General features: G+C 37.7%; 1 protein-coding gene across 1 annotated transcript in view; it reads right to left on the minus strand.

Moving 5' to 3' along the window:
- Positions 1-27,036, minus strand: part of LOC147724417 (uncharacterized) — a 45,411-nt gene extending 18,375 nt beyond the window's left edge. Inside the window, exons 1-2 of the mRNA XM_086918043.1 lie at positions 26,932-27,036; positions 17,219-22,861 (exon numbers count right to left, since the gene is read on the minus strand). Coding sequence (XP_086774169.1) covers positions 17,219-22,822 — 5,604 coding nt within the window. The 5' untranslated portion in view covers positions 22,823-22,861; positions 26,932-27,036. The remainder of the gene's footprint in view (positions 1-17,218; positions 22,862-26,931) is intronic.
- Between the last annotated feature and the right edge of the window lie 244 nt (positions 27,037-27,280).

Here is a 27,280-nt window from a genome sequence, read left to right on the forward strand (position 1 = left end):
TTAGTCCTTCCTCCTTCCACCCTAGTTCACTTCTTTCCCTTTTTGTTCAACACATCCCTCAAGGTCATCTGATCTGACTTTTAGTCTTCTCCATAAGTTTCACAGCTGAGTTGGAGTCTGATGGAAGAGGACTTGTTTACTCAACTCAAACTGGTAATGCTACAAAGGGTGTCTTCTTCAACCATTGTATATTGTCCAGTACAACTTCAAATTCATACTTTCTTAATAAGTCTCATAGAACAGTGATGAAAAAAATGTCCCCCTTCCACCTAGTAATGCAAATAAGTAATGAATATAACTTACCACCGCCCACCGCTGAAGTTTCCTCCCCCACTGATGCTCCTGCAGGTGCCGCAGCCTCTGTCCCCTCCTGGATGGCAATCGCATCGCCACTGGCCCCGTCGGCACTGGTGGTTGGTAGTGATTGTGCACCTATAAAATCAAGTACACCTTTTTAGATGCCTGCACACCTCCCCCTATTTTACTAGTTGTACTTTTTTCTCCAGGAAGGAAGATTGAAAAAACAGTTACGTACAACATGAATCGCTGTGACAGTGTAACTAGTCCAAATTGCGTCCTAATGTACAGCAGTCACATTAGACAGAGTTTAGTTTAAATTTATTAGATGGTCTCTAGGGTCATCTAATCTACTCCTACTCTAGTCTTTGGAAAGTTAGCCTGAGCCATATAACCATTTTTACATCCGGGTCTACTGCTTTGTCCATGTTACCTCGCAGCTTGTTGCACAGTAAGAAAGACACCATTGAGGCCAAATGAGTGTTGCATACAATTGACAAACCAGTATTGTTAGTCCCTTTTGCTTACCCATAATGTTGCACTTTTTGCCATGACTGCTAAAAACTGGCATAGTTGTATTCACTGTCTAACGTGCAACATTTTTCTCATAGGCAGATGAAAAGAGAAGATTGCCTTCTACGAAACAAGGGATTTGCAGAGCTTTTGAAAGATGCATGTGTAACCACTAACAGTACACGTTGTACGGCATACACATGGGGAAGATCTAGATTAACAAACTCTCCTCAAATGTAGTCTGACTTGGAGTTCCTCATTGACGAAAACGCCTCCAGACCCCCGGGTTGTTGGTGCACAGGCTGTGTATCCGAGATCGCGCTTCTACGTGGTACTTTCCCATTATCCTGCTGCCGGCCTCCGGGTTGTAGGCAAGGTGCTGTGTAATCTACAATGGTACTCAATAAAGGTTTTTGAAAATAATTTTTTTTTTTTTTTAAAACAGTATACGTTCAACGGTGAGAGGTCTCCCACAATTCACACATTTCTCTATTGTGCACTAGATGTACAAAATGTACAGTATTTAATTTTCCTCATTTTGCATGGTGGAGCTGGATGTTTTTCATGGAAATACTTACAAGTTACAACAATACAAAGCTTGTTATTAAAAAAATAAAGTTTTTGAACTTGCACATAGACTATGTGGTATATTTTCAGTGTCTGGGGTGTTGTGGACTGAAACGAGTGAGTGAGCGAAAGGGTCTTCTTCTGTTCTGGCCTGGGTTGTGTAAAATCATTGGGTATATATCTAACTATCTTCGTGTGGGGGTCGGGAGAGGGACACATGACTATGACCGAGACACTTAGGTAGGTAGACTAGACGGTCATTGGATTATGGGTTCTTCTGACTGAGTTCTGTGACCAGGGTGTAAGGTCCAACCTCCCTATCACCAACATCAACATCATCCTATTTTCTTGTGCATAGTTCTGTATGTGATTGTGTATGTGCAGAGAATAATAACCACAACAGTAGTAGAAGTATACTAACTGAACAAAAATTAGTAGGCAAACATCTGGTTGTGCATTTTTGTTGGCGGGAATTGACAAAGACTGGAGATTACAGAGGACAACGCAAAAGACAGGACTGGACCCAGTGGCTACAGCTATTCTATCACAGCTTTACTCAAAAGAATACCTTAACTAAAGAGTGGCCAACAGAGCAAGCTTAGATACACACAGTCTAATAGTAGTAGCACAGAGAGTCTTGGGGCAGAGGCAGTTTGAAGGAACTGAAAGTCAGGGATGGCATTGGATAGTTACCAAAAATTTGGAAAACAAATTTAAGACCAAATAAGGTTTTGCTCACATTGAATTAGGAAGGAGAATTAATAGGTTTGAAAAAATTAGGTGCGTTAAAAAGTAACACTGTCTAATAGTAGTAGCACAGAGGGTCTTGGGGCAGAGGCAGTTTGAAGGAACTGAAGGTCAGGGATGGAATTGGATAGTTACCAAAAATTTGGAAAACAAATTTAAGACCAAAGAAGGTTTTGCTAACATTGAATTAGGAAGGAGGATTAATAAGTTGGAAAAGATAAGGCGCGTTAAAAAGTTAGGGAAATATAATTGTTAATAATATAAGCACTGTAGGACTTACTGGGGCCAGCAGCAGGATCCTCGGTAGAGGAGCGCTCCTGTGGTTGTCCCGCCAACTTGGACCCTGTCTTCTTGCCCTTGGGTGGTGCTGATCATGTAAGAAATAATAACGAAAAAGAAAAATTAAGTGCTGTGAAACAAAGACCTCATTCAAAAATCCTCTCAAACATTTTAGGGAACAACAATTCCAATAAAATTGACTTCGAAGTATAAATGACTACTGGCTTCCAAAATCCACAGACTGTCTACTTATAGAACACTAATCAAATGTGCCATAAACATTCTGATTGCAGAATACTAACGAAGCCAGTACCACCTGACCTACACCACCTGTTCAAGAATCCAGACGGGACAATTGTTCAGTAAGTCGGCATTTCAATTTTATTTTTGCCCGCAAACATGCATAGAGGATGAGATGGAGGACACATGCATACATTTGTACATACACATAATTGTTGGTTGCTTGCGTCAGAACTGCTACTGACTCACCTGACCATGCTATTGCTGTGCTAAGCCTACCACTCAGTAAAGAAACTCAAACCGGTTCTATGGAAGGGTGGGGTAAATAAGAACTAACTAAGCATTCAGTGACAGAGGAGGCGTCATGCAGACCGTTAAAAAAATATGAACTAATTCTATCCATCCACCACTATTTCACTAAAGGACAATGGGACTAGACTCTAGCAATAGCATCAACTAACCTCAGTTCTCTAAAAACTCTAACATCAATAATCAGCAGCCCAAGCTAGCGCTAAGTTACAAACCAGTAAGAGAAGTGGCGAGCAGCACCTGAGTCATACAATAACAGAAGAATTTGAGACGCAATTGATCTGCAATGTAACTAAGCGCACCAGTAACCATGTTACTTATTCATCCAAGAATTATACACAATACTTATACTACTATAATATATATTAAATTATTAATATTACTAGCTACTCACCAAGCCCCATGACTTCAACACCTATCAGGTCCAACAGGTCCTGCTCCCTGTCCAGAATGTCTGCCCACCGGTGGGCCAGCTGCTGGTGGGTGCGCCGGATTTCTGAGCGACGGTAGACTGCCCGGCACACCTTAGCCCACCGGCGGAGACGCTCCTCTGGAAGGTAACCGGACCCTGGCCTGCCGCCTGCTGCCAAGGTCAAGTGGAGGTGGCGCTGGATGAAAAAAACCAGGGCGGCCACCTCCGCCTCCCCGAAAAAATTACGGACCTGCAGCCCTGCAGGTCGCATTCTCCTTCAAGGCAGCCGGCTCTTGGGCGCAGGTGCCTTGCCCTTCGAGCCGGTTCTGCTGCTCCCCTTTGCCATGGTTCTGGGGTGGAGGTGGAGGTGGAAAAGAAAAGTTAGAACAAAAGGAAATAAAGTTAGGGGGAAGAAGTAGGAGCTTAAATAAAGAAGTAAAATAAAACAGTAGAAAAGCTAAAAAAGGTGGAAAAGTAGAAATAAAATGAAAAATATAAACTTAGGGACAGAGAGAGATAGATGAGAAGTAAAAAAAGTAAGAAAAACTGTGAAAATAGGTAAAGATTGAAGAGATATAAGGTGGATAGAAAACTAGGCACAGAACAATAGCATAGAGTGTGAAAAACAAGATGGCCGCGCCCATCGTGACCACATGGATAAGTTTGCGCGAGATTTCACGCGAACACGCACTTTGTCAGTGTGAACAAGTAGTTGTGTTCCCGAACAAGACGTGCACCGCGCGAACGCGTTATTCGCGACCCTGAAGAGGAAGTAGGGGACGCGGGTGGGCGGGACAATTGAAAAAACAAGATGGCCGCACCCATAGCCCACCACATGGGTACGGTCGCATGCTACAATCCCCCAAACACGCAGACAGCGCCCCGAACATGCACTACGCACTCCCGAGCAAAAAAAACGGCTCGCGAACGGGACCAGCAAGCTACTACGCAAGCTTGCGAAGCTACGCGAAGCTCGCGTAGTGCGAGAACGGCTTCGCGTAGCTTCGCGTAGCTTCGCGTAGCGCGACTACGCGTACTACGCCCACCGCGTGAGTTGCCAGGAGTCTGAAAGATTAGCTTGGGAAATAGTGTTCAAAAATTGCTTATGAGACCTATGTGAAACAAAACGAAAAGTGGACTTACGATGTAGAAAGGGATCAACAATTTGATTACAATCACCACCTAAAAGGAAAAAATCATCTATATATTGTGTACATTTACTTGTGATGGTCGACCAAAACACACAGTCAGGTTGGGTAGGCCCATAAACATTGAAGACAGTCAAGGGAATAGAGTCAATCATTAGTTTGGCCAAAATCCAACGACCCTCCGTGTCTTTCTCCTCAAGCAAAACTTTGCATTTCAGTTCTTTATGCACTAAGATGGCAACCCCGTTCTTCATGTTATCTGATGGGGAAAACAAACATCACCCACCCAACTCCTCTTCAATTTAAGGAATTCTACATCATTAAGGTGAGTCTCATGCAGAAGGACAATATCAGCTGTATAGGAAGATAGGTGGGCAAGTATCCTCTGTCGTTCTATGGTGTTATTAAAACCTTTAACATTCCAAGAAATAACTCTGAATTGTGAAACAGGGTAAATGTGGTAAGAAAAACCCTAAAAACAGGAACATCGTAAATGCAATAAAAAGATGTAAGAAGTATGTGAGTAAAAAATTGCAGAGAAGAGAGGCGAGAAAGGAGAGAAAAAGAGAAGAATAAGTGCCTCGAAAGGAGAGAAGGCAGAATAAAATATTGATAAGAAAGAGATTCGGAAGAAAGCAAACAAAAATGAAGGAAGTAAGCAGATAAGAAAAAAGGAAACACAGGGTCAGGAAGAGAACAGGCAAAGGAAGAAATGTAGAAAAGGAATAGAGATAGCATAGGAAGAAGAGACAGTACAAATCCAAGAGGATGACTGCATTAATAATACCTAAGGGGAAGATACAAAAAGGAGGAGAGGGAAGTGGCGACATTAACAAGATGGACCAACCGAAGAAAAGGGACACAGCCGCACCGGGACATCATAGAACCACAGGGAGGTACTGACAAGGCGGATGGAACAAAGGAGACAAATCTGTGGGAGGAAGTAAAATAATTAGATTAGAATTAAGCATAGGACAACAACATACAATATCAAGGAAACAACAAATCGCAAAGATAAAACAATAAACACGAGCGAATGGAACACAAGGTAAGAGTACAACTGAAGCATATAAGCGCAAGGGGTGTGATACAGATCAGCAACGAACAACCAAGTGGGGAGGACATGAAAATGCAATACAAAGTATTAAGAGATAGCCAAAAAACACCAAAAAGGAAGCAACAAAAAACGCTCAAAAATCCATCAAAAATGCATCAAAAAAGTCCCGAAAAGAAAAACATATCAGCCAGATGGAGATGAAGAGGTATCCATGGCACCGTTGTTCTGCAGAAGGATGAAGTTCTTAAGTTCACCAGGATCCTGAAAGGTTCAAGTCTTATTCTGATGGGTGACTTTGAAGATGCAAGGGTGGAACAGGCCATAGCGCGCACCAAGGGAGCGCAAAGATGAGCGAAGAGAAAGGAATTCTTTCCGTCTTGAAGCGGTAGCGTTAGAGACATCTTGAGCAAGAAACGCACGCTGACCCAACCAGGAAACATGATGTTTAGCTCTAGCGGCAGAAAGGACTGAAAAGAGATCAGTGAATTTTAAAAAAAGAATGATAACACCACGCGGCTTTGCAGAGGTGTCTGAGCGAGGACAAAGTCTGTGAGCTCTTTGAATACTGATGGAAGTAGATGGCGGCATGTCCAAGAGCTTAGGCAGGAAGGGTCATCCCCTTCAAGGGATTCCGGCAGACCATAAATACGAAGGTTATTCCTTCTGTTTCTATTTTCCAAGTCTTCTGTGTGCTGCTGAAGAGAGATAACAGACTTTTCTAGAGAGGATATACGCAGTGAATTAGATTGTATGTCAGAAAGTTGCTGTTCAACTGAGGTAATCCGGTTGTCCATAACCACCTATTTTTCTTTCCAGAGTTGCATATCCTCACTAGTCTCCTCAATGAAAGGACGCAAAGCACGTATTTCATCCAAGATTAACTCCATAGAGATGGGAGATGATGTCTTGTCAGGGGAAGGAGGATCTTGCTTTAGGCGCTTGGAGGAGGACGCAGGAGGTGAGGATTTGTTAGAAGTAGCCTGCGCCACTGAGGAGCGATGAGGTGCAGAGCCAGCCATTGTTGGAGTTGAGGTAGAAGCGGATAGTGCCACAGAAGAAGAGATTGGACTGCACTTGGAAGGCACAAAGATGAACTTAGCTGTGCGTATCTTGAGCATAGGAAGGAACGCTTCAAAAATTGGATGAGAGGCTCGCAGGACAGACGCTCAGCAGCCAAGGGTCCAAGTAGAACAGACTCAAAAATAAGGCACTTGAGTGGAGTGAAGGGACTCAAAGGAGGGAATACACTTCAGAGTAATTGGTCATGAGAGAAAGTCCATGAATTAAACACCATCCAGTGTGAACGTGAACAGCAGATAAAGAATCACTAGCCAAAGATAACCCATGACGCAGGCAGCATTGTAGAATTGACAGATCCTTCCACCATAAGGAACAAAAAGAAGGTAGCCGGCAGCATGAAGAATCCAATGGCAGCAAAAGTATCAGCAAAGAGGTACATTGGGTTCAACCAGCAGATGAAGAAAACGATAACAACATTTAAAGTGGTCTGAGAGCCAACATAAGAGAGAGGAGATACATATTTGTGGCTTCAATGACAAATTAAGGAAGCCATACAGGAAAAAACGGTTGCGTTTATCCTGTCTGATATGTAGATGAGTAGCTCAGCACGGACCCCATTAAAAGCACTGAAATCCGGCATAAAGTGGCACTCTGCTCTCTCCCGGCAGCCTGACAAAAGCACGCTGTATTTAAGGCCCACTGGTACATGTAGCAACATATAAGTGGCAGCAAAAGGATCAATAAAAGGCAGCAGGCAGCTTCAATAAAAGCGTTTGAAATGGAGGCAGTCCATTCTGTGAGGAAAAATAGAATGCAGCTGTGAAGATGCGCAACTAGGACGTCTCTCAGTGCAACAGCATTGTAAATAGGAAGAAACCACCACTGGCATTCCAACAACGCATCGTGGTACCGAGTGCAGCTCCAGCAGGAGACCTTGTGAGGCAATGCCGTAATTTGTTTGCCAAAAAGACGTGCTTAATCATGTAAATATCGGCAAGCTGCAGAGATATGCCCAGAAAAACACGCTGCAATAAAAAAAAGAAGGCTCACCATTACTGACAGGGTCCCAGAGGTCGACCCTCAGAGCGAGCGGCAGCGGGCAGCGCCGTGATGAGGAATGCACGAAATGGCGGCGGTCCGCCTCCGTGGCAGGAACCGGGTCGCGGCCGTAAAGCAGTGTCAAGGGGTCAATGGGATCCAAAAATAGCCTCAGCCGCCGCAGCAAGTGTTCCGATAATAGCTTCCGCTGTCCAAAGTCGACGAAGAAGGCTTTGAAGTGCGGAAAGAAGAAGTGGATAGTCCCGGTAAAGCCCCGGTGAAGCGGAGATTCCACACTAGACGGCCATCTTAATCGGCGCCAAAACCACACCCCATCGTTACATCTGTATCCTTGACTCTTAATTCATCAGGGCAGGCTTTTAGTGAGCAGGTCTCAGTCAGGGCTACTACAAAGTCCAGTCTTCATTAACCAGTAGGTCCTTGTTGGATTTAATAGCTCATCTGCGTTTTGTCTGTTAGCACTGTGCTCAAATGCTTCATTATCAAATTTAAGATACATTCAAGCACAATGGTTCTGTTGGTCTCATTCATAAGTTACCATCAAGTTAAGGTACAAGGATTCACTCAAGCCTTGATATCTCTAATGATTTCCAGTATTTATTCTCCTTATATGTATTCCATAAATTGAAATGGTGCAGACGGTGTAGTGCTCATACTTGCAGTAATGTGAATAGTAAATTATGATACTTGTATACATTAGGTATATCCACTAGTCTATACAATGCACAGTTCAGTGCAAATACTAATTTCTATATTGAATCTTATGTATACTGGATAATCCCTAATCCAGTGTTGACGTTTCGTCCCATACTCTAATTTCAGTGGGTCTCTTCAGGACATGACATGTCACCTGGTATAACATTTTAAATATGTGTCTAGAGTCTGAGCTCAGTAATTGGCTCACTAAAAAACCAACTTGAGTCTAGACACATTCCCAGCCTAATTGGGATCCTTCAATCACTGTGCATACCAGTGTGACAGCCCGTCAATGCCTTCTGATCTGGTGCAAACCTCTCTCCATTGGAGATTTCAATGCTTGAATGTATGCCTGTGACTTAACTTCATTGTAACGTATGAACTAGTCCAATGGACCCATTGTGCTTTACTATGTTATACCCAGGTTCCAGTTACAGGCAAAACGTTTGTGTTCCTGTCTATTTTATTTATCAAATTTAAGATCACCAGTGTTTGGAAGCACCATAGTTCAACTAAAAATAGTTTTGCCTCAAAACAATAATCAGCTACAACACACCACCAAAGACCATAGAATACAGTGGTATTTTAGCAATTTATCCCAATCTAATGCTATATAATGTTTTGTTCGGAGCATTTGTATGGCACAACCTTCCATTAGTGTGGAATGCTAGAGTCTTTTAAATCTAATTACCAGTGACGTATGATTGTATATGGTGGTTTTTGTTTGTGTTAATTTATGAATAGTTAATGCATTTTTTTTAAAGAACTGGTTCATTTATTGTTACCTGGGCGATGCAAAAGTTTTCACCAGACATTTTCACTTTCATCTTTAATAAGGAATGAAATTCATGTAGAAAAACACAAATAGAAAAAAATCGGCAAACATTGTTGTGCCAAGATGTTGAGAGAGCAGGGTTTTCCACATCTCAATCTTCAGGTGTAATCATTAAACAACCCCAGGCACTGGTCGTATGGACCATTGTTTGTCCATGAAAAGAAAAGAGGCATAATTACTGCATCATTAAAGACTTTTAATTCAGTCAATAAAGAGAGTACGAATGATTTAAAGGGTTTTTATTTCAAATCTTTTAACCTTTCCTTTATTTAATCATTAGGCATGCAGTTTTAGAATTCAACATTAAAAGTTAACATAATCCATCAATCAATATCTGATTATAAAATATAACAACATATTAGTTAAAATGATAGCCAGTATGGAAATATTATAACAAGCGTGTTCCATACAGGAAAAGGCATCAGTTCAGAAACCCAATAAGGAGTTCATATGAGTGTGAAAACTATGCGCAAGCATAAAGCTTTTTGCAGAGCCGACTGGAAACTATTCACAGTCATAAATCAGCAGACATACAGAATTAGGTTAAATAATCTCCTACATAAAGAAGTCTAGAAGATCAGAGACAAGTACATTGTGGAACGAGACTGCCCTTCTCTACGAAGATGCACAAATATAAACACTATAATTCTATGTTACTACATTATTTTCTTTCGTCTTCTTCATCCACTAATAGGATAACAGCAGGCTCATGGGAAACTTCCCATTTTCTTATCAAAACATAATAGTCTTGTAGAAATCTCTCCTTGGAAAGTTACAACATTGCCGTGTCACTTTTCGTCGAACCCCCAATGAGAACCTTTCTATCAGTTGTCTAATACAAAACAAGTGACTATACACTAGCTAATATTAGGCTTCTGAAGTCTGCAGCCAAAGAAAGAAAAACTTCTTGCAAAAACAACTATTCAATGTGAAAAACAGGCCTTTCAGTGCTAATGCATTATTTTCCATTCAACATGGCACCACACTTAATTCAGCCATTTATTTTCGTGCAGCCCTATCATTTAAGTATGGTTAACCATAAACATTTTCCATTTAGCATATGCTATATTTAATTGAAAGCTTGCGCAAATTATTTATAAAGTGTTTTAATAGCGTGTAAATTTGGGGCAGCAATGTATTCTATACTGTTTCTATTGGTTTGGCTCGACAGAGACATCAGCATGGCATAGATTAGATAGGAGGCCTTTTATTTTCGGTTGTAAACTATCTTTTATTTGAAACTTTTAAAATGAACCTCGAACGAATTTAGCTTTCATATTTATAGGGTACAGTTGTCCTTCCAGGCTCCTCTCCATCAACTACAGAGGTTGTCAACCATACGAGGAAGAGGTGTCCCAATCGTGGGCCCAATACAATGGAACTTCTATTTTCTATTTTCAGTGCAATTCATTTTTCTTTCAATTTGATATAGGCTATATTTCCTTTTTCAGTGTTTCGTGAAATACACGCACTATAAGTCAATTGCCCTACTCTAAAACCAGAACATATTTTGAGCGTTTTGCTGTTGGCAGAGCTACCGACTTTTTAATAAATAGACATGACATTTTTGGAAACACTTTCAACTCCCGAAATCATCCTAACGCGTCTCACTCCAGCAGCCTAACTATATGCACGAATTCTAAATTTCTATATTAATAATATCCTGAATGTCAGTCATCCACAGATTGACAGATTAACAAAATGGCGTAATATCTGTATATGACAAGAATATTGGAAGAACATTTCTGACAATATAAAATGATTTCAGGTCAGTGCAAACTTTCTGTATTTCGTTGCTTACTTTTCTACCACAGTATATTGGCTTAAGTTACTCTTTGGAACAGATGCTATAAACAACAGAAAAATGGCACAATGTGTGGAAAAAAGCAGTCATTTGCATCCAATAAGTCTCGCTATCTGAAGATGTTATCGGAAATATAAATTCAAGGTTTATAACCTAAGTAGGGGAAGTGTAAAGTTTATGACTGAGATATTGCTTCTCCATGAAGCACGACCTTAACTTGCCCCGAACACTTTGTACCACTGTACGTTGAAACTCCAACTCGCAGCTTGAAAATCTTCACTTTAAAGTGTACCAAATGAGCTGCCTCAGACCACGCGGAGAAGTGTGTACTTATTACAACCAAAATTGTTGCTTAACAAGGCTTATAATCCTACATACCACACAGCTATTTAGTCGTTTGCTCTTGCAAAAGTTCTGCCTTTCCACGAGTAACACAATATGAATATTTGGATATTTATTTGGAACATTTTTAAATTCAATCAGACACATTGATATATTAAACAAATTATGTCCATGGGCTGACAGCCCTTTGCATCAATTGCCTCCTGTTCTAACTGCAATAGCTTGAATATCTTGCATGATTTCACAGTTTTACCACGTTTGCCACTAAGAGATTTGAATCTAAAACTTATTTTAAAACAAGAAATAGCCTTCTATGTGCTATTTTGCATGTGTTTCTCATGTGAGCCTGAAACATCTGTGATATATATATATATATATATTCGTACCCATTCATTCAAGCAGCTCTTCCTCTCAAACAGCTTCTGGCAATTTAAAATGGGTTTCTTGGACTTGAGCTCTCTGCAGTCTCATCTCCAAACTTTTTTGCCTTAAACTGTCCTGTTTTCGGAACCCGTTTTTGTTAACTTTAGGACTCTGCGCATTTTACCGCTGCTAGCCAGTGTTAACCAGCTTGGGTTCTCTCCTTTAAACATGGTAACATTGGATAAACCCATCTGTGCAGGAGGTCGTTCATTCGCTAAATAACTAAGAACCTCGGGGCATATTATCAAGCGGGTTTATCTCCGCTTTTTTGGCTTTAAAAGACAAGAAAGCGGAGATAAAATTATCCCCCTATTGCCTAGCTGTCGCCAACACCAGTTAGCGACAGCTAGTAGGAGATAGCGACCATCTTGGGACCCACTTTGCATGTCAGTGATATTTATCACTAATGACATGCAAAGTGGGCATGCCAAGATGTTAGTAACTGGAAACAGTCGCTAACATCGCTATCTCCTATTACCAACTTTTGGAGATATTCGCGCTAAGCGCGAATATCTCCAAAAGCTAACACCTGCCCTGAGCAGTTCTTAGCCATGTTATCCAATGGGAGGTGGATAACATGGCAAAGAGCATTACCTCGATAATGCATGAATATCGCTGACATTTCAGCGTTATTCATGCATTGCGGCCGATTTTTATCGCATTTGTGATAAACCTTGGTAATACCAAGGTTTATTTGCAATAAAAATCGCCTCAGCTTAGCTGTAAATTTTTGTCTCTAACCAAGCAATAGCGATAATTATCGCTATTGCTTGGTAATATGCCCCCTCATCTGTTACAAGTGGGTCTGATGGGGCATAAAGTTCTTCATAGAAAGACGCAAATTGTTCCAGTATCGTGTGGGTGCACATATGCAGTGAAGACAGCCAAAGAGTTTCGTCCAGAATATTGGACTTCTTCAGGGCTATAATACAACAGATATATATATATCTATATATATATGTATATATATATATATATATATATATATATATATATATATATATTCACTGAAAAAACCATAGGTTTCACACCAGTTATAGTTAGGAATTAGCATTTAAAAAACCTATTAAATTCACTGAAAAAACCATAGGTTTCACACCAGTTATAGTTAGCTGGAAATTTTACTGATATAAAACCATTGAAATTCCCACGTTATAGTTAGTCGGACTCACTATAACTTGCGCGTGCAATGCACTGCTGATGACATCACATATTACATCACTCATGACATGGTCAGTGACATCACTCATGACATCACTGATGACACCATCCAGTGAATATGTGCCTTTCTGAAAAAGTAAATATTAGTGAGTAATGTTTAAATATTTAAATATATATATTAGTGTTTTACTTTGTGTATAAGTGGCTACATGTGTTGGTAAGTAGCTACATGCGTATGTATATGGGTTATTAGATGTTTCTCTTAGTATCAGTATGAGTGTCTATATGGTTTGGTGGGGGTATTACTTAGCACATAGATGCATGAGTGACTGACTCTCTGTTTCTATGTTTTGAAGACAGCATATGTACAGGACTGTATGGGTGGATGAGTGTCTATATGTGTTTGTTAGTGAGTGAATGACTGTCTCACTAGTGTCTTTATCAGTAACTACATATGTTTTAATCTAGTATATATGAATATTGATGTATATAAGTGAGTATATGTGAGAGTAAGAGATTGTAAGAGTTCCTGTTTAAATAAGTATGTGTTTCTATAAGTGATTGTTTAAGAGAATAAATATGTGTAATTTTAAATAGAAGTAAGGTGGAAGTGTGTGTATAACTCTATATTCAAATAAATGGATGTCCAATAGTTTATCTGCACGTGTGAATATGTGTGTGAGTAACTTTTGGATGAATGTCGGTGTGTAACAGGATGTATAGGTGTATCACTTCATATGATGAGTGAGTATATGTATGAGTGACTATATAAAACTATTGGTGAATGAGTGGATGTGTATATAGATAGTGGAATTACTGAATTGCTTGTTGTAACTGATATAGGTATCTCCATTTTTTTAAAAATTTCAGTTTCTATTTTTGAATATGTGTCTCAAGGGTTACATTATAGTGAAAGGAGGTCTGTCACTATGTCACAAGGATGGTGTCATGAGTGATGTCACTGACCATGTCATGAGTGATGTAATATGTGATGTCATCAGCAGTGCATTGCACGCGCAAGTTATAGTGAGTCCGACTAACTATAACGTGGGAATTTCAATGGTTTTATATCAGTAAAATTTCCAGCTAACTATAACTGGTGTGAAACCTATGGTTTTTTCAGTGAATTTAATAGGTTTTTTAAATGCTAATTCCTAACTATAACTGGTGTGAAACCTATGGTTTTTTCAGTGAATTTCATAGGTTTTTTAAATGCTAATTCCTAACTATAACTGGTGTGAAACCTTTGGTTTTTTCAGTGAATTTCATAGGTTTTTTTAATGCTAATTCCTAACTTTTTATATAGACTCATACCTATGTGTTTTTTAGTGAATTGCTAAAGTATGTTTTTGTAAAAATGAACACTATAATGTATATTGAGATAATATTTTTAATTTAAAATATTTTTTTTTATATTTCGCTTTCGGTGCGCGCACCGGTGCGCGTACCGTCAGCGCACTAACAAAAAAAAAGAAAAAAAAATGAAGGAGGGACTGTGTAATAGATAGTAAGACAGATAAAAAGTGTAAAAGGAAGTAACTGAGAAAAGAAAAATGAATAAGGGAGCAAAAGAAAGAAGAAATAGGAAGAAGACTAAAGCAGAGGTTAAGGGAGATTGTAAATGGATGTTGAAAGTAAAAAGAAGGACAGTTAAGTATGGGAATGTCAGGTAGTGACGGAATCAGAGGAAAAGAATAGCAGTGATTGAGGGAAAGTAAATATCAGTGAATATAAGTAAAAAGGGGTGAAAGAGGGTACATGTAAGTGAATAAGGGTAACACATGGGGAGTAATAGAGACAAACAAGAGAGAGAGTAAAAGAAGGACTGTCACAAAGGGACTAAGTGAACCAGTAAAAAAGGTAAGTGAAGGAGTGTGCATAGGCAGAAGTACTGAAAGAAATTGAATGTGGTCGGAAGTAAACATGGAACAAAAGAATAAGTGAGGGAAGCAAAGTAAGGAAATAGGGGTGCGGTAGGGTGACAGAAAAATAGTGAAAATAAAACAAAAGGTGATAACAAAAAAGATTTTGTAAACACACTTACCATATAATCAATGCAAACTTGTATCTATGAAAGATAAAAGAAAAAACACGTTATAATTTCTTAAAAATATATAATAAAATAGAAACAACAGTTCATGAGGTTTAAAAATCTACAAAAGTTTACTAAGAAATGATGCAATAGTGAAGGATACAAAAACAGAAAGAAAGTAATGTAGAAAGAGAAAAAAAAAGGAAAAAGAAATAGAAAGAGAACAAATTCCTAAAGGTAAATAAGATACTAAAAGAATGTAAGATATCAAATCAAAATCAGTAAAGATAAGAAAATAAAAGAAAAATGAGTGAAAAGGAGAGAAGTCTGATTGAGAAACTATAAATAAAAAAGAGGAATAGAAGATGATTGAGAGTGAGTGAAGTAAAGTAACAGAGTGAAGGGATGAAAGGAATGAAGTTAGTATAGAACGATGGATAAAACAGGAGTGAGAGAGTAAGTACACAGAAAGACAAAAGGAAGAACTAAGTGAACTACAGTACAATGGATGCGAAAGAAAAAAAAAGGAGAAAAAGAAAGAGAGGGTTAGGAAACTAAAGCAGTGGTACTGTGAGAATATGAAAAAGATAAAAAGTGGTGGAAGGAACAGAGGAAATGCAGACAGTTCCTATTAGATTAAGAAGTTGTGAATGAAGTGCACTAAAGAAACAGCGATGAAAAAAGAGTGTAAATTAGTAAAGAGAGGTAAATAAGGGTGAAAAAGAAAATGAGTATAAGACAATGTGAACACAATATAAATTACACAATGCAAACTACACAATAACTTCTACAATATGTTACATTATTTATTTTTGCTGTTCTCAGAATATATTGAATTTCACTTAAATTAGTGAGATCAAAGTCTTCATCATATAACAGCGGGAAAAAAAAAACACAATCTAAAAGATTGTGTTTAAAAAAACCCATTCAAACATACATCTCATATAAGTACACTAATCTTTGATTCACTTACTTTTCCGTGAGACCAAATTGCAGATAGTGAAGGTCCTTTTGGTGGAAAAAAGTCTGCTGTGCTCTATAACTTCCATTTCATCGACTTCCTATGAAAAAAGATCTAACAACATCATATGTTACACTTTCCTCACGGCCAATTTGTGTCAGATATATCAGTATTTTTTACTTTGAGATCCACTTAAAGTATCTACATGAGATTGCAGATAGTGAAGGTCCTTTTGGTGAAAAAAAGTCTGCTGTGCTCTATAACTTCGATTTCATCAACTTCTAACAACATCATATCTTACATTTTCCTCACGGCCAATTTGTGTCAGATATATCAGTATTTTTTACTTTGAGATCCACTTATAGTATCTACATGAGATAAATAATTTCAAATATTAGATTAACTAACTAACTAACTAACTTTTATTAACTATTCCCGTCTTCAAAGGCCAATTCCCTTTACTAAAACTTTGGTTTTAAAAACACTAGATAAGAATTTGTAGAGTCATAAGGCAAACGTTGTTTATAAGTTAAATGAGAATCATTGCAGTAACTCCATCCATTTTCAGATTTTAAGTAGCATGTATAATGTCCTGAGGTGGTCGAAGATCCATCATGATAAATAATAGCTTCAGTTGTAAAGGTCCTTCCAGAAATTGATAACTGAGAAGCCACAAAATTTTTGATAGAAGTTGTCAATTTAGTTCCATCAGGTCTACATCGTTGGAAAACTAAAATAATATACTGCCCATACCTTTGTATAAATAATGTGGACAGCATTGTACAGTTACATTGGGTACACACCATATTATGATCTGCTGCTTTAACTAGATTTTTAAAAGACACTGATTTACAGTCTGGTAAAGTCAAATATATAAATCTTTCAGTGTCTATTGTAGTAGTACTTGATAAACTACAATTGTGGCAGTCATGCTGCCATTGATAAGAAAGACTGAAAAGATTATCTACATCTACACCTTCATCTTCCAAAACACCAAACATATACATTAAAAATTCCTGACAATCCTGCTGAATGTTCTGTGAAAATTTATCTTGACCAGAACACAAATCTAAAATATTTCGAATTTCTGTTACACTTTCTATTTGTGCTGTAACACTGCTACATTTCTGAAACACAGAATTCAATAAACCACACAATCTTTGATCCCGATTTTCAACAATCTGTTCTTGTAAACTTTTAAGAAAAAAAACAACATTAACCACTACATTAGCATAGCAGTTGACACCAGAACTGTTTTCAAACTGAAATCCAACAACATTTTCTCCACAATTCTTTTTCTTCCTGTTTTCAATTACAGTTTTCTCTACTTTTTGTCTTTTTGCAACTACCTCACTACAATTATCCTCATTTCTTCTTTTTCGGCCTACCACACGTTTTTCAAACAGAGGATATTGAGGCAAATGTGGAGCATACTCTCTTCTTAACCTATTGTATTCTTTAACACAATCTAGATCGGCAGAAATCTTTGTCTCATCACACGCAATCAAGTACAATCCTGATAAAGTTCTGACTCGAGATAATGCCACATATGCCATACCCTCTTTAAACACAGATCTTCCAATGTTCACCAATGCACTATCTACACTTAAACCTTGAGATTTATGAATTGTCACCGCATACGCCAAACAAACAGGAAACTGTTTTCGGCGAACATATAAGTCTTTTACAAGTAAAAATCTAGCAGAACAACGACTTATTTGTTGTACTTGTTCAATGCCATCAAATTTTATTTTTAAAAATTCAATTCCATCTCTATTTCTGTAATTCACAAAATCAACAACATAACCCATTGCTCCATTTACCAGACCGCTTTCAACATTTAAATTCCTTCTCAAAATGATACGACAATTTAAACACACATTCAGAGTCTTTTCAAAACCAGCTGTTTTTGAAATACTTTTCTCCAATGAATGCAATTTAGTTTTCAAATTTTCTGACAAAACAATTGTTGCACCCATATGCTCTATTTTATCTATTGCTTCCAGTTTCACAATCTCTTCATTTTCTAAGTCTAACATTTTTTGATTGAAGATGGAACATTCTTGCAGAGTTGGCATCAAACATATCCCAGATTTCTTCTCAGTCATTTTTTTAAAAATATTCTCTGGAAGAATGTTTTCATTTGCATACAAATTTGAAATTAATCGACTATGCAAAGCTTTTTTCCCTTTCTCAGTCATTTTTCCAATTCTTACATCTTGTAGAATATTTTTATAATCTTCATCCTTGGCCTGTCGCATATTTTGAAGCAGTTCAGCATATTTAAAATTTAGCCATATATTAACATTTCCAATGCTTCCAAGGGACTTCCTGGTATCTTCATGCGTGAGCATTTTAAACACTGGTTGTCCTTTTACTGGAGTCAACTGCAATAGATCTCCAAAAACAATAATGTGTTTTCCTCCAAATAACACATCATAGTCTGTTTTAAGAATTTCTTGCATTCTCAAATGCACAAAAGCAAGCATTAGATTTGAGACCATGCTTACTTCATCTATGATAAGAAGTTTCATTTTCTTCAAGACTCTTGAAACTTCAGAACACGCATCTCCAGATAGCTTGTTGTAATGCAATTTATTATCATGTTCAACTGGCAGCATCAATAAACGATGTAGAGTAATCCCTTTAATGTTATGTGCTGCCAGACCAGTTGGAGCAGTTACAACACAAGACAGTGGTGAATCAGTCCTTTTCTGCAGATAACTTGCAACGGCTTTAATTAGAAAACTTTTTCCTGTCCCCGCTTCTCCACTTACATACAGTCGGACAGGGTCAAATAATATACATGAGCACTCTTTTTTCTCATGTCTGAATCCATGTTCAATCTGCTCTGTGACTTCATCATATATCTTTTTCTGCTCAATGTTTAGTTGCGTTACCAAATCTTCTAAGTTAACTCCATCCTCTTGAGCTTGTTCCATAGCTCTTTCCACCTCATCCATGGCAGTGGCAGCTTCATTTTGGATAATTGGTCCTCCTAGTGGATCCTGGCTCAATGAAGTAGAACTCTGACTATCTTGAGAACTGTTTCTAGCTATCTCTTCAGCAATTGTGGTTTCTTGCTCCATTTCTTCATTCAACATTTGCAGATAATTTAGAAAAATAGGACATTCTATGGTATCCTTAGTTGCATTAAAAGAGTCTTCATAACAGAGAAAATCTCCAAGTAGTTCCTCTTCTGTACGCCATGGCTTAAAGAGTTGCAAAAGAGCTAAATAGTAAAATTCTCTTTTGTCTGGAACTTCACAACTCAATTTTCGATGATTAATCAAATGGCCTTTTTTCTGCTTCACTAGACATCCTTCATAGCCAATGAGTGCATATTTTCCATTATTGATATCTTCTGTGATGTTCCTCTTATAACTGTAGTTTTGAAGAACTTCATACAAACATGTGTTCTCAAGGTGAGTACTTCTATTTGGATAGTATGTATCCAACATATTTGTCTTCAAAATATCTGTACTGTTTGGTTCTTTTTCCGCCAAATATTCAATTTCTTGTACAGATTTCAAAACTCGGTTTCGTGTTGCAGCAAGACCAAGACTCACCCAAATGATTGTTCTTGATTTGGCATAGAGACTTGCTGATGATAACCGATCAGAACATTCATATGCTCCAATTTCTCGATGCGACAACATCTTCAGACTGAAACTGTATAATTTCTTGCTTAGACTCTTTTCATGTGAAATGTCCTCCCACATTTCCTTCAGTTCTGTCTTTTCTTTTTTGGTGATGTAAGATGTCACATATCGAGCCACAGCAATAGAGTTGTCAGCAACGAACTGAATATCCATGTTAGCATTCCACATGGACAAAATCACTGGGTTGTAATCGTTGATGTACTTAGATTCTTCATTTCTTTTCAAATTATATGTGTTTTTGGGAGATTTTCTCGTCACAGTATGTCGTAGAGATGACATCAAATTATTTACTCTTCCTTTAGAAATCACTGGTCGAGGAAATGCAAAACGACATTTCGTGTAGTACTTTTCCTTGTTTTTAAATTTTCGACGACAGTACTTTCCACAACGATGAGATTGAAAACGTAAAACTTGTTGCCTTAAATTGTTTTCTTCAGTAGATTTTGGAACAGCACATGTTGAATACTCTTCAATGAAACTCATCACTGTTTCATCTGAATCTGATCCAAATTTGGGTGCATCTTTAATCCACAACAACATATGTATATGAGGAGCACCTCTCGCTTGATATTCCTTCCTCCAAAAGAAATCCAAAACCTCTCCAAGGGGAGGATTTTTTTTGTTGGTAATAAAAGACATCATAGCTTCAAATCTATGATTAAAATATCTGCAAACATTCACTGGATCTAAAGAACACAGTTCTCCTGGTGTTTTCAATTCTATATTTGGTATGTTTTCATTTGCCTCTCGTAGAAATTGAAGTAAATCGTCCCAGGCATACTCAGCACAGCTAAGAGTGAGGAACCATGTAGGAGTTCCTAAGTTTCTTAGCATACATTTCAATTCTCCATGACGACGAAACCAATACTCGTTGGTTCCACGTTGACATGCCATGAGATTGATTAGCTGAGATTCCAAAATACTGTCTTGCAGATTAACTTTCTCCATAAAGTCCCTTGCACATACATTTTGCAAATGAGGTCCACTTTTTAATATATGATTAACTGCATAAGAAAGCCCAGACAAATCACTTTCAAACAGTAGATGAAATAAATATGGAATGCATTGACGAAACCTTGGATCTTCTGCATATAATCTTAGAGTCCGGTATTCAGCTGCAGGAATTTGAACTGGTCGATCATCATATCGTCCACCACAACCTGTTGGAAATAATTGTGGAAAACAACGAGCTTCCAAACTTTCTTCCCATACACTAATGGGACTTCCTTTTGCTGCCTTCATTTGAAACAAGTCAATTGCATTTCCCATTACTTCTTTGGAATGCAAAGGATGAACAGTATAATGTTCATATATTTCTTCAGTTCTAGACACATCAACTTTTTCAATTTGACCAACTGAAGAATCACTATCTTCTTCTGTAGCTGTTTCCTCTACTCCAACACTTACATGTTTGTAGTACTCATTGTTTTTAACTAAATACAACGTTGCCTTCTTGACTTTTTTAACATCCACTAAATCTTGCCAAATTTTCTTACTCTTTGTTGGAACCCCATTAACTAGAATAACTAAAGGATCTTCTTCTACTCTTTCTACACCAATTGTATTAATATTTTTCTTTACATCTAGAGGCAAATAAACAACTCTTCCCTTTAATCCTCTCAGTAAATCTGATGGAGGCAATTTCCCTGTCTTAGGCTCCATGCGAACAATAGCCTGAAAAGGATGGACACATTGAATCAAAATAGATTCATAAGTATTTAGATCCATCAATTCAGAAGGAATATCTATCAACTGAAGATTATTATAAACTGCTCTTGCAGGCATTCTATTTTCATTTAATTTTTTCAAACAATAAGTGCAAATACGCTGATCCAAACTCAAATCAAAAGAATTCTCCACCAACAAATAACTTACAAAATCCTCCCATTCACTATTATTTTCCAATTCACTTTTTGCATATAAATCAACTAACCTAGTCTGAATTTTATAATGAGTCCGTCGACAACACACACAAGTTACATTAGGCCTCTCACTTGATTTCACCTTAAACTTGATAATTTCCTCATCAAACTTTTCAATACTTGAAATTTGTCCATTATCTTCTGCATTACCATCCATTACTATATCTATTTCTACACTGTCCTCTTTGTTCCCAAAATAACAAAACTCAATTTCTTCACAAATAGTCTTCACATCCACTTCAGATCCATGCAAAAGAGCACTATTTAACTGTTTAAGCTTAAGTGCAGGACTTTTTGCATAATACAACTTCCTCACTAATTTCCTTACGTTATTATGATGCACTGCTAACATCCTAAAATGATGAAAAACACTCCGACAAACTTTTCTAGAAAGACATGCTAGTGAATGCCCTTGCAAACCTGTGCTTTCTCTCACTCTGCAAGGATCTAACTCTTGCAGGATCTTCATTTTTTGTTTGAGACTTTTTTTACTATATGTACGTAAGAAATTTCGAAGCAAATCAATTGATTCCTGTCGCACACTACAAATACTACTGCATTTCCATGTGTACACTGGACCCTTAGTACGTCTCCCTAAAACTTCATCAGCTAAGACCTCTTCTGCATCTCTAGATACAAGTTTCTCTTTTTCCATCACACAACTATCTTTCACCTCATATGCACGACCACTGGTGTCAACTGCATGCACCAAATCATTTTCCTGAAAGTAACTCTCCTCATTAAAAAAAGGCTCAGAACTTGAACTATGCATCCATTCACCAGAAAATACTTCACAAAAATTACTCCGATTAATAATTCTTTTCCATCTACTGTTCGATTTGAAAACATCCATTGCCTTATTAAGTATCCTAATTCTATTGATTATTAAAATAAATAATTTTTTCTTAACTTCAAAAGCCTGATCAACAATCTTTTCTACACTTTTCTTTTTCTTGTAAAAAGCAGCTTTTAGTTTACTTTTCTTTTCATTTTTTAGCAAATTTAAAACTACCCTATTGCGAAACATTCGCCTACGAATGTCCCTAAAAACATTTACCCTTCTATTGCTAACCATTCTCTTCTCTCCTGGTCCAATGGAAACATTTTTTGTGGGCTTCTCTTTCCTTTTTAGATTTGTTGACTTTTTCTGTATATTCACATTAGCAATTTCATTTTTTTTCCTACGACATATGTTGCGAAGAAAAGACTTAATTGGCTTACCAGAAGCTTTTCTGGTGTTTTTTGAAGTAGTTGTTGAAGAGGATTCCATAAACTCTGTTGTTGATGTTCTCCTTTTCCGTATGGTATTTTTGATATTTCTTTGCCTTGAAGGCATTTTTGCTTCCTTTTCAGAAGTTGATTTGAATCTGTTGTTCTGTTAAAAAAACACATGAAAGACCACTATTAGCAAACAACAAAGTAATGTTAAAAAGCAAACAATATAAACAATAAATTGCAACATATTTAAGTTTATACAATAGCAACACATGGCTTTATTTTTAAAGGCCTTGCGCCACCAGTGCGTCACTTATTACCCATGTTTAAAGTCAAGCATCAGCTGCACATGGCATTCATAAATAAGGGCCAAATGCAAATACCAATCAATTGCACCCAAAAATCGATTTTTCAATAACATGTAAGAAACACTGCGCAAAACCTAAGTACAACCACTCAATATCATCAAACAAAGTCAGGGTCTGATTTATAAAGGCCTTGCGCCACCAGTGCGTCACTTATTACCCATGTTTAAAGTTTTGCATCGGCTGCACATGGCAATCATAAATAAGGGCCAAATACATATACCAATCAATTGCACCCAAAAATCGATTTTTGAATAACATGTAAGAAACACTGTGCAGAACCTATGTACAACCAATCAATATCATCAAACAAAGTCAGGGCCTTATTTATGAAAGCCTTGCGCCACCAGTGTGTCACTTATTACCCATGTTTAAAGTCATGCATCAGTTGCACATGGCAATCATAAATAAGGGCCAAATACATATACCAATCAATTGCACCCAAAAATCGATTTTTCAATAACATGTAAGAAACACGGCGCAGAACCTATGTACAACCAATCAATATCATCAAACAAAGTCAGGGCCTTATTTATGAAAGCCTTGCGCCACCAGTGCGTCACTTATTACCCATGTTTAAAGTCATGCATCAGCTGCACATGGCATTCATAAATAAGGGCCAAATACATATACCAATCAATTGCACCCAAAAATCGATTTTTCAATAACATGTAAGAAACACGGCGCAGAACCTAAGTACAACCAATCAATATCATCAAACAAAGTCAGGGCCTTATTTATGAAAGCCTTGCGCCACCAGTGCGTCACTTATTACCCATGTTTAAAATCATGCATCAGTTGCACATGGCAATCATAAATAAGGGCCAAATACATATACCAATCAATTGCACCCAAAAATCGATTTTTCAATAACATGTAAGAAACACGGCGCTGAACCTAAGTACAACCACTCAATATCATCAAACAAAGTCAGGGCCTTATTTATGAAAGCCTTGCGCCACCAGTGCGTCACTTATTACCCATGTTTAAAGTCATGCATCAGTTGCACATGGCAATCATAAATTAGGGCAAAATACATATACCAATCAATTGCACCCAAAAATCGATTTTTCAATAACATGTAAGAAACACGGCGCAGAACCTAAGTACAACCAATCAATATCATCAAACAAAGTCAGGGCCTTATTTATGAAAGCCTTGCGCCACCAGTGCGTCACTTATTACCCATGTTTAAAATCATGCATCAGTTTCACATGGCAATCATAAATAAGGGCCAAATACATATACCAATCAATTGCACCCAAAAATCGATTTTTGAATAACATGTAAGGAACACTGCACAGAACCTAAGTACAACCACTCAATATCATCAAACAAAGTCAGGCCTTATTTATGAAAGCCTTGCGCCACCAGTGCGTCACTTATTACCCATGTTTAAAGTCATGCATCAGCTGCACATGGCAATCATAAATAAGGGCCAAATACATATACCAATCAATTGCACCCAAAAATCGATTTTTGAATAACATGTAAGAAACACTGTGCAGAACCTATGTACAACCAATCAATATCATCAAACAAAGTCAGAGCCTTATTTATGAAAGCCTTGCGCCACCAGTGCGTCACTTATTACCCATGTTTAAAGTCATGCATCAGCTGCACATGGCAATCATAAATAAGGGCCAAATACATATACCAATCAATTGCACCCAAAAATCGATTTTTGAATAACATGTAAGGAACACTGCACAGAACCTAAGTACAACCACTCAATATCATCAAACAAAGTCAGGCCTTATTTATGAAAGCCTTGCGCCACCAGTGCGTCACTTATTACCCATGTTTAAAGTCATGCATCAGTTGCACATGGCAATCATAAATAAGGGCCAAATACATATACCAATCAATTGCACCCAAAAATCGATTTTTGAATAACATGTAAGGAACACTGCACAGAACCTAAGTACAACCACTCAATATCATCAAACAAAGTCAGGCCTTATTTATGAAAGCCTTGCGCCACCAATGCGTCACGTATTACCCATGTTTAAAGTCATGCATCAGCTGCACATGGCAATCATAAATTAGGGCAAAATACATATACCAATCAATTGCACCCAAAAATCGATTTTTGAATAACATGTAAGGAACACTGCACAGAACCTAAGTACAACCACTCAATATCATCAAACAAAGTCAGGCCTTATTTATGAAAGCCTTGCGCCACCAGTGCGTCACTTATTACCCATGTTTAAAGTCATGCATCAGTTGCACATGGCAATCATAAATAAGGGCCAAATACATATACCAATCAATTGCACCCAAAAATCGATTTTTGAATAACATGTAAGAAACACTGCGCAAAACCTAAGTACAACCACTCAATATCATCAAACAAAGTCAGGGCCTTATTTATGAAAGCCTTGCGCCACCAGTGCGTCACTTATTACCCATGTTTAAAATCATGCATCAGTTTCACATGGCAATCATAAATAAGGGCCAAATACATATACCAATCAATTGCACCCAAAAATCGATTTTTGAATAACATGTAAGGAACACTGCACAGAACCTAAGTACAACCACTCAATATCATCAAACAAAGTCAGGCCTTATTTATGAAAGCCTTGCGCCACCAGTGCGTCACTTATTACCCATGTTTAAAGTCATGCATCAGTTGCACATGGCAATCATAAATAAGGGCCAAATACATATACCAATCAATTGCACCCAAAAATCGATTTTTGAATAACATGTAAGGAACACTGCACAGAACCTATGTACAACCAATCAATATCATCAAACAAAGTCAGAGCCTTATTTATGAAAGCCTTGCGCCACCAGTGCGTCACTTATTACCCATGTTTAAAGTCATGCATCAGCTGCACATGGCAATCATAAATAAGGGCCAAATACATATACCAATCAATTGCACCCAAAAATCGATTTTTGAATAACATGTAAGGAACACTGCACAGAACCTAAGTACAACCACTCAATATCATCAAACAAAGTCAGGCCTTATTTATGAAAGCCTTGCGCCACCAGTGCGTCACTTATTACCCATGTTTAAAGTCATGCATCAGTTGCACATGGCAATCATAAATTAGGGCAAAATACATATACTAATCAATTGCACCCAAAAATCGATTTTTCAATAACATGTAAGAAACACGGCGCAGAACCTAAGTACAACCAATCAATATCATCAAACAAAGTCAGGGCCTTATTTATGAAAGCCTTGCGCCACCAGTGCGTCACTTATTACCCATGTTTAAAATCATGCATCAGTTTCACATGGCAATCATAAATAAGGGCCAAATACATATACCAATCAATTGCACCCAAAAATCGATTTTTGAATAACATGTAAGGAACACTGCACAGAACCTAAGTACAACCACTCAATATCATCAAACAAAGTCAGGGCCTTATTTATGAAAGCCTTGCGCCACCAGTGCGTCACTTATTACCCATGTTTAAAGTCATGCATCAGCTGCACATGGCATTCATAAATAAGGGCCAAATACATATACCAATCAATTGCACCCAAAAATCGATTTTTCAATAACATGTAAGAAACACTGCACAGAACCTAACTACAACCACTCAATATCATCAAACAAAGTCAGGGCCTCATTTATAAAAGCCTGGCGCCACCAGTGCATCACTTATTACCCATGTTTAAAGTCATGCATCAACTGCACATGGCAATCATAAAAAAGGCCAAATAAAAATACCATTCATTTGCACCCAAAATCGATTTTTAAATAACATGTAAAAAACACTGCGCAGGACTTATATACTAACATACAATTTCACTTCTAAAACATAACTATCTGCTTCCAAATATTCTCCATAGAGAAAATAAATCTCTATCTAAATTAAATGAATCATTACTTACCTTTAGAAATGCTTTTGGAGATTGAAAACAGTGTCAGACACACACACCAATTTTTCTTTAGCAGAGGAGAAGGTGTGCTCTCAATACACTGAAACCAAGACTGGCATAGAAAATCTCTATCTTTGTACACATATGCCTTAATTCAACCAATGAAAACTCTTCCCTCACTATTTTCAAACCAACACCCATCCCCCTCTCAAACCTTTCTATCTGTTACCATAGCAACTCCCTCCTAACTGAACTCTAAGGTTCAAAAGTTTATCTTACAATGTTGCAAATTAACTCAGCAAGGATGTTTGACCTGTCAATACAGCAGCCTATACAGGGTATTTTTGCTTTTGGTGACTTT

This window comes from Lissotriton vulgaris, chromosome 4_1 (genome assembly GCF_964263255.1).
Source record: "Lissotriton vulgaris chromosome 4_1, aLisVul1.2, whole genome shotgun sequence".
NCBI classification, from domain to species: domain Eukaryota; kingdom Metazoa; phylum Chordata; class Amphibia; order Caudata; family Salamandridae; genus Lissotriton; species Lissotriton vulgaris.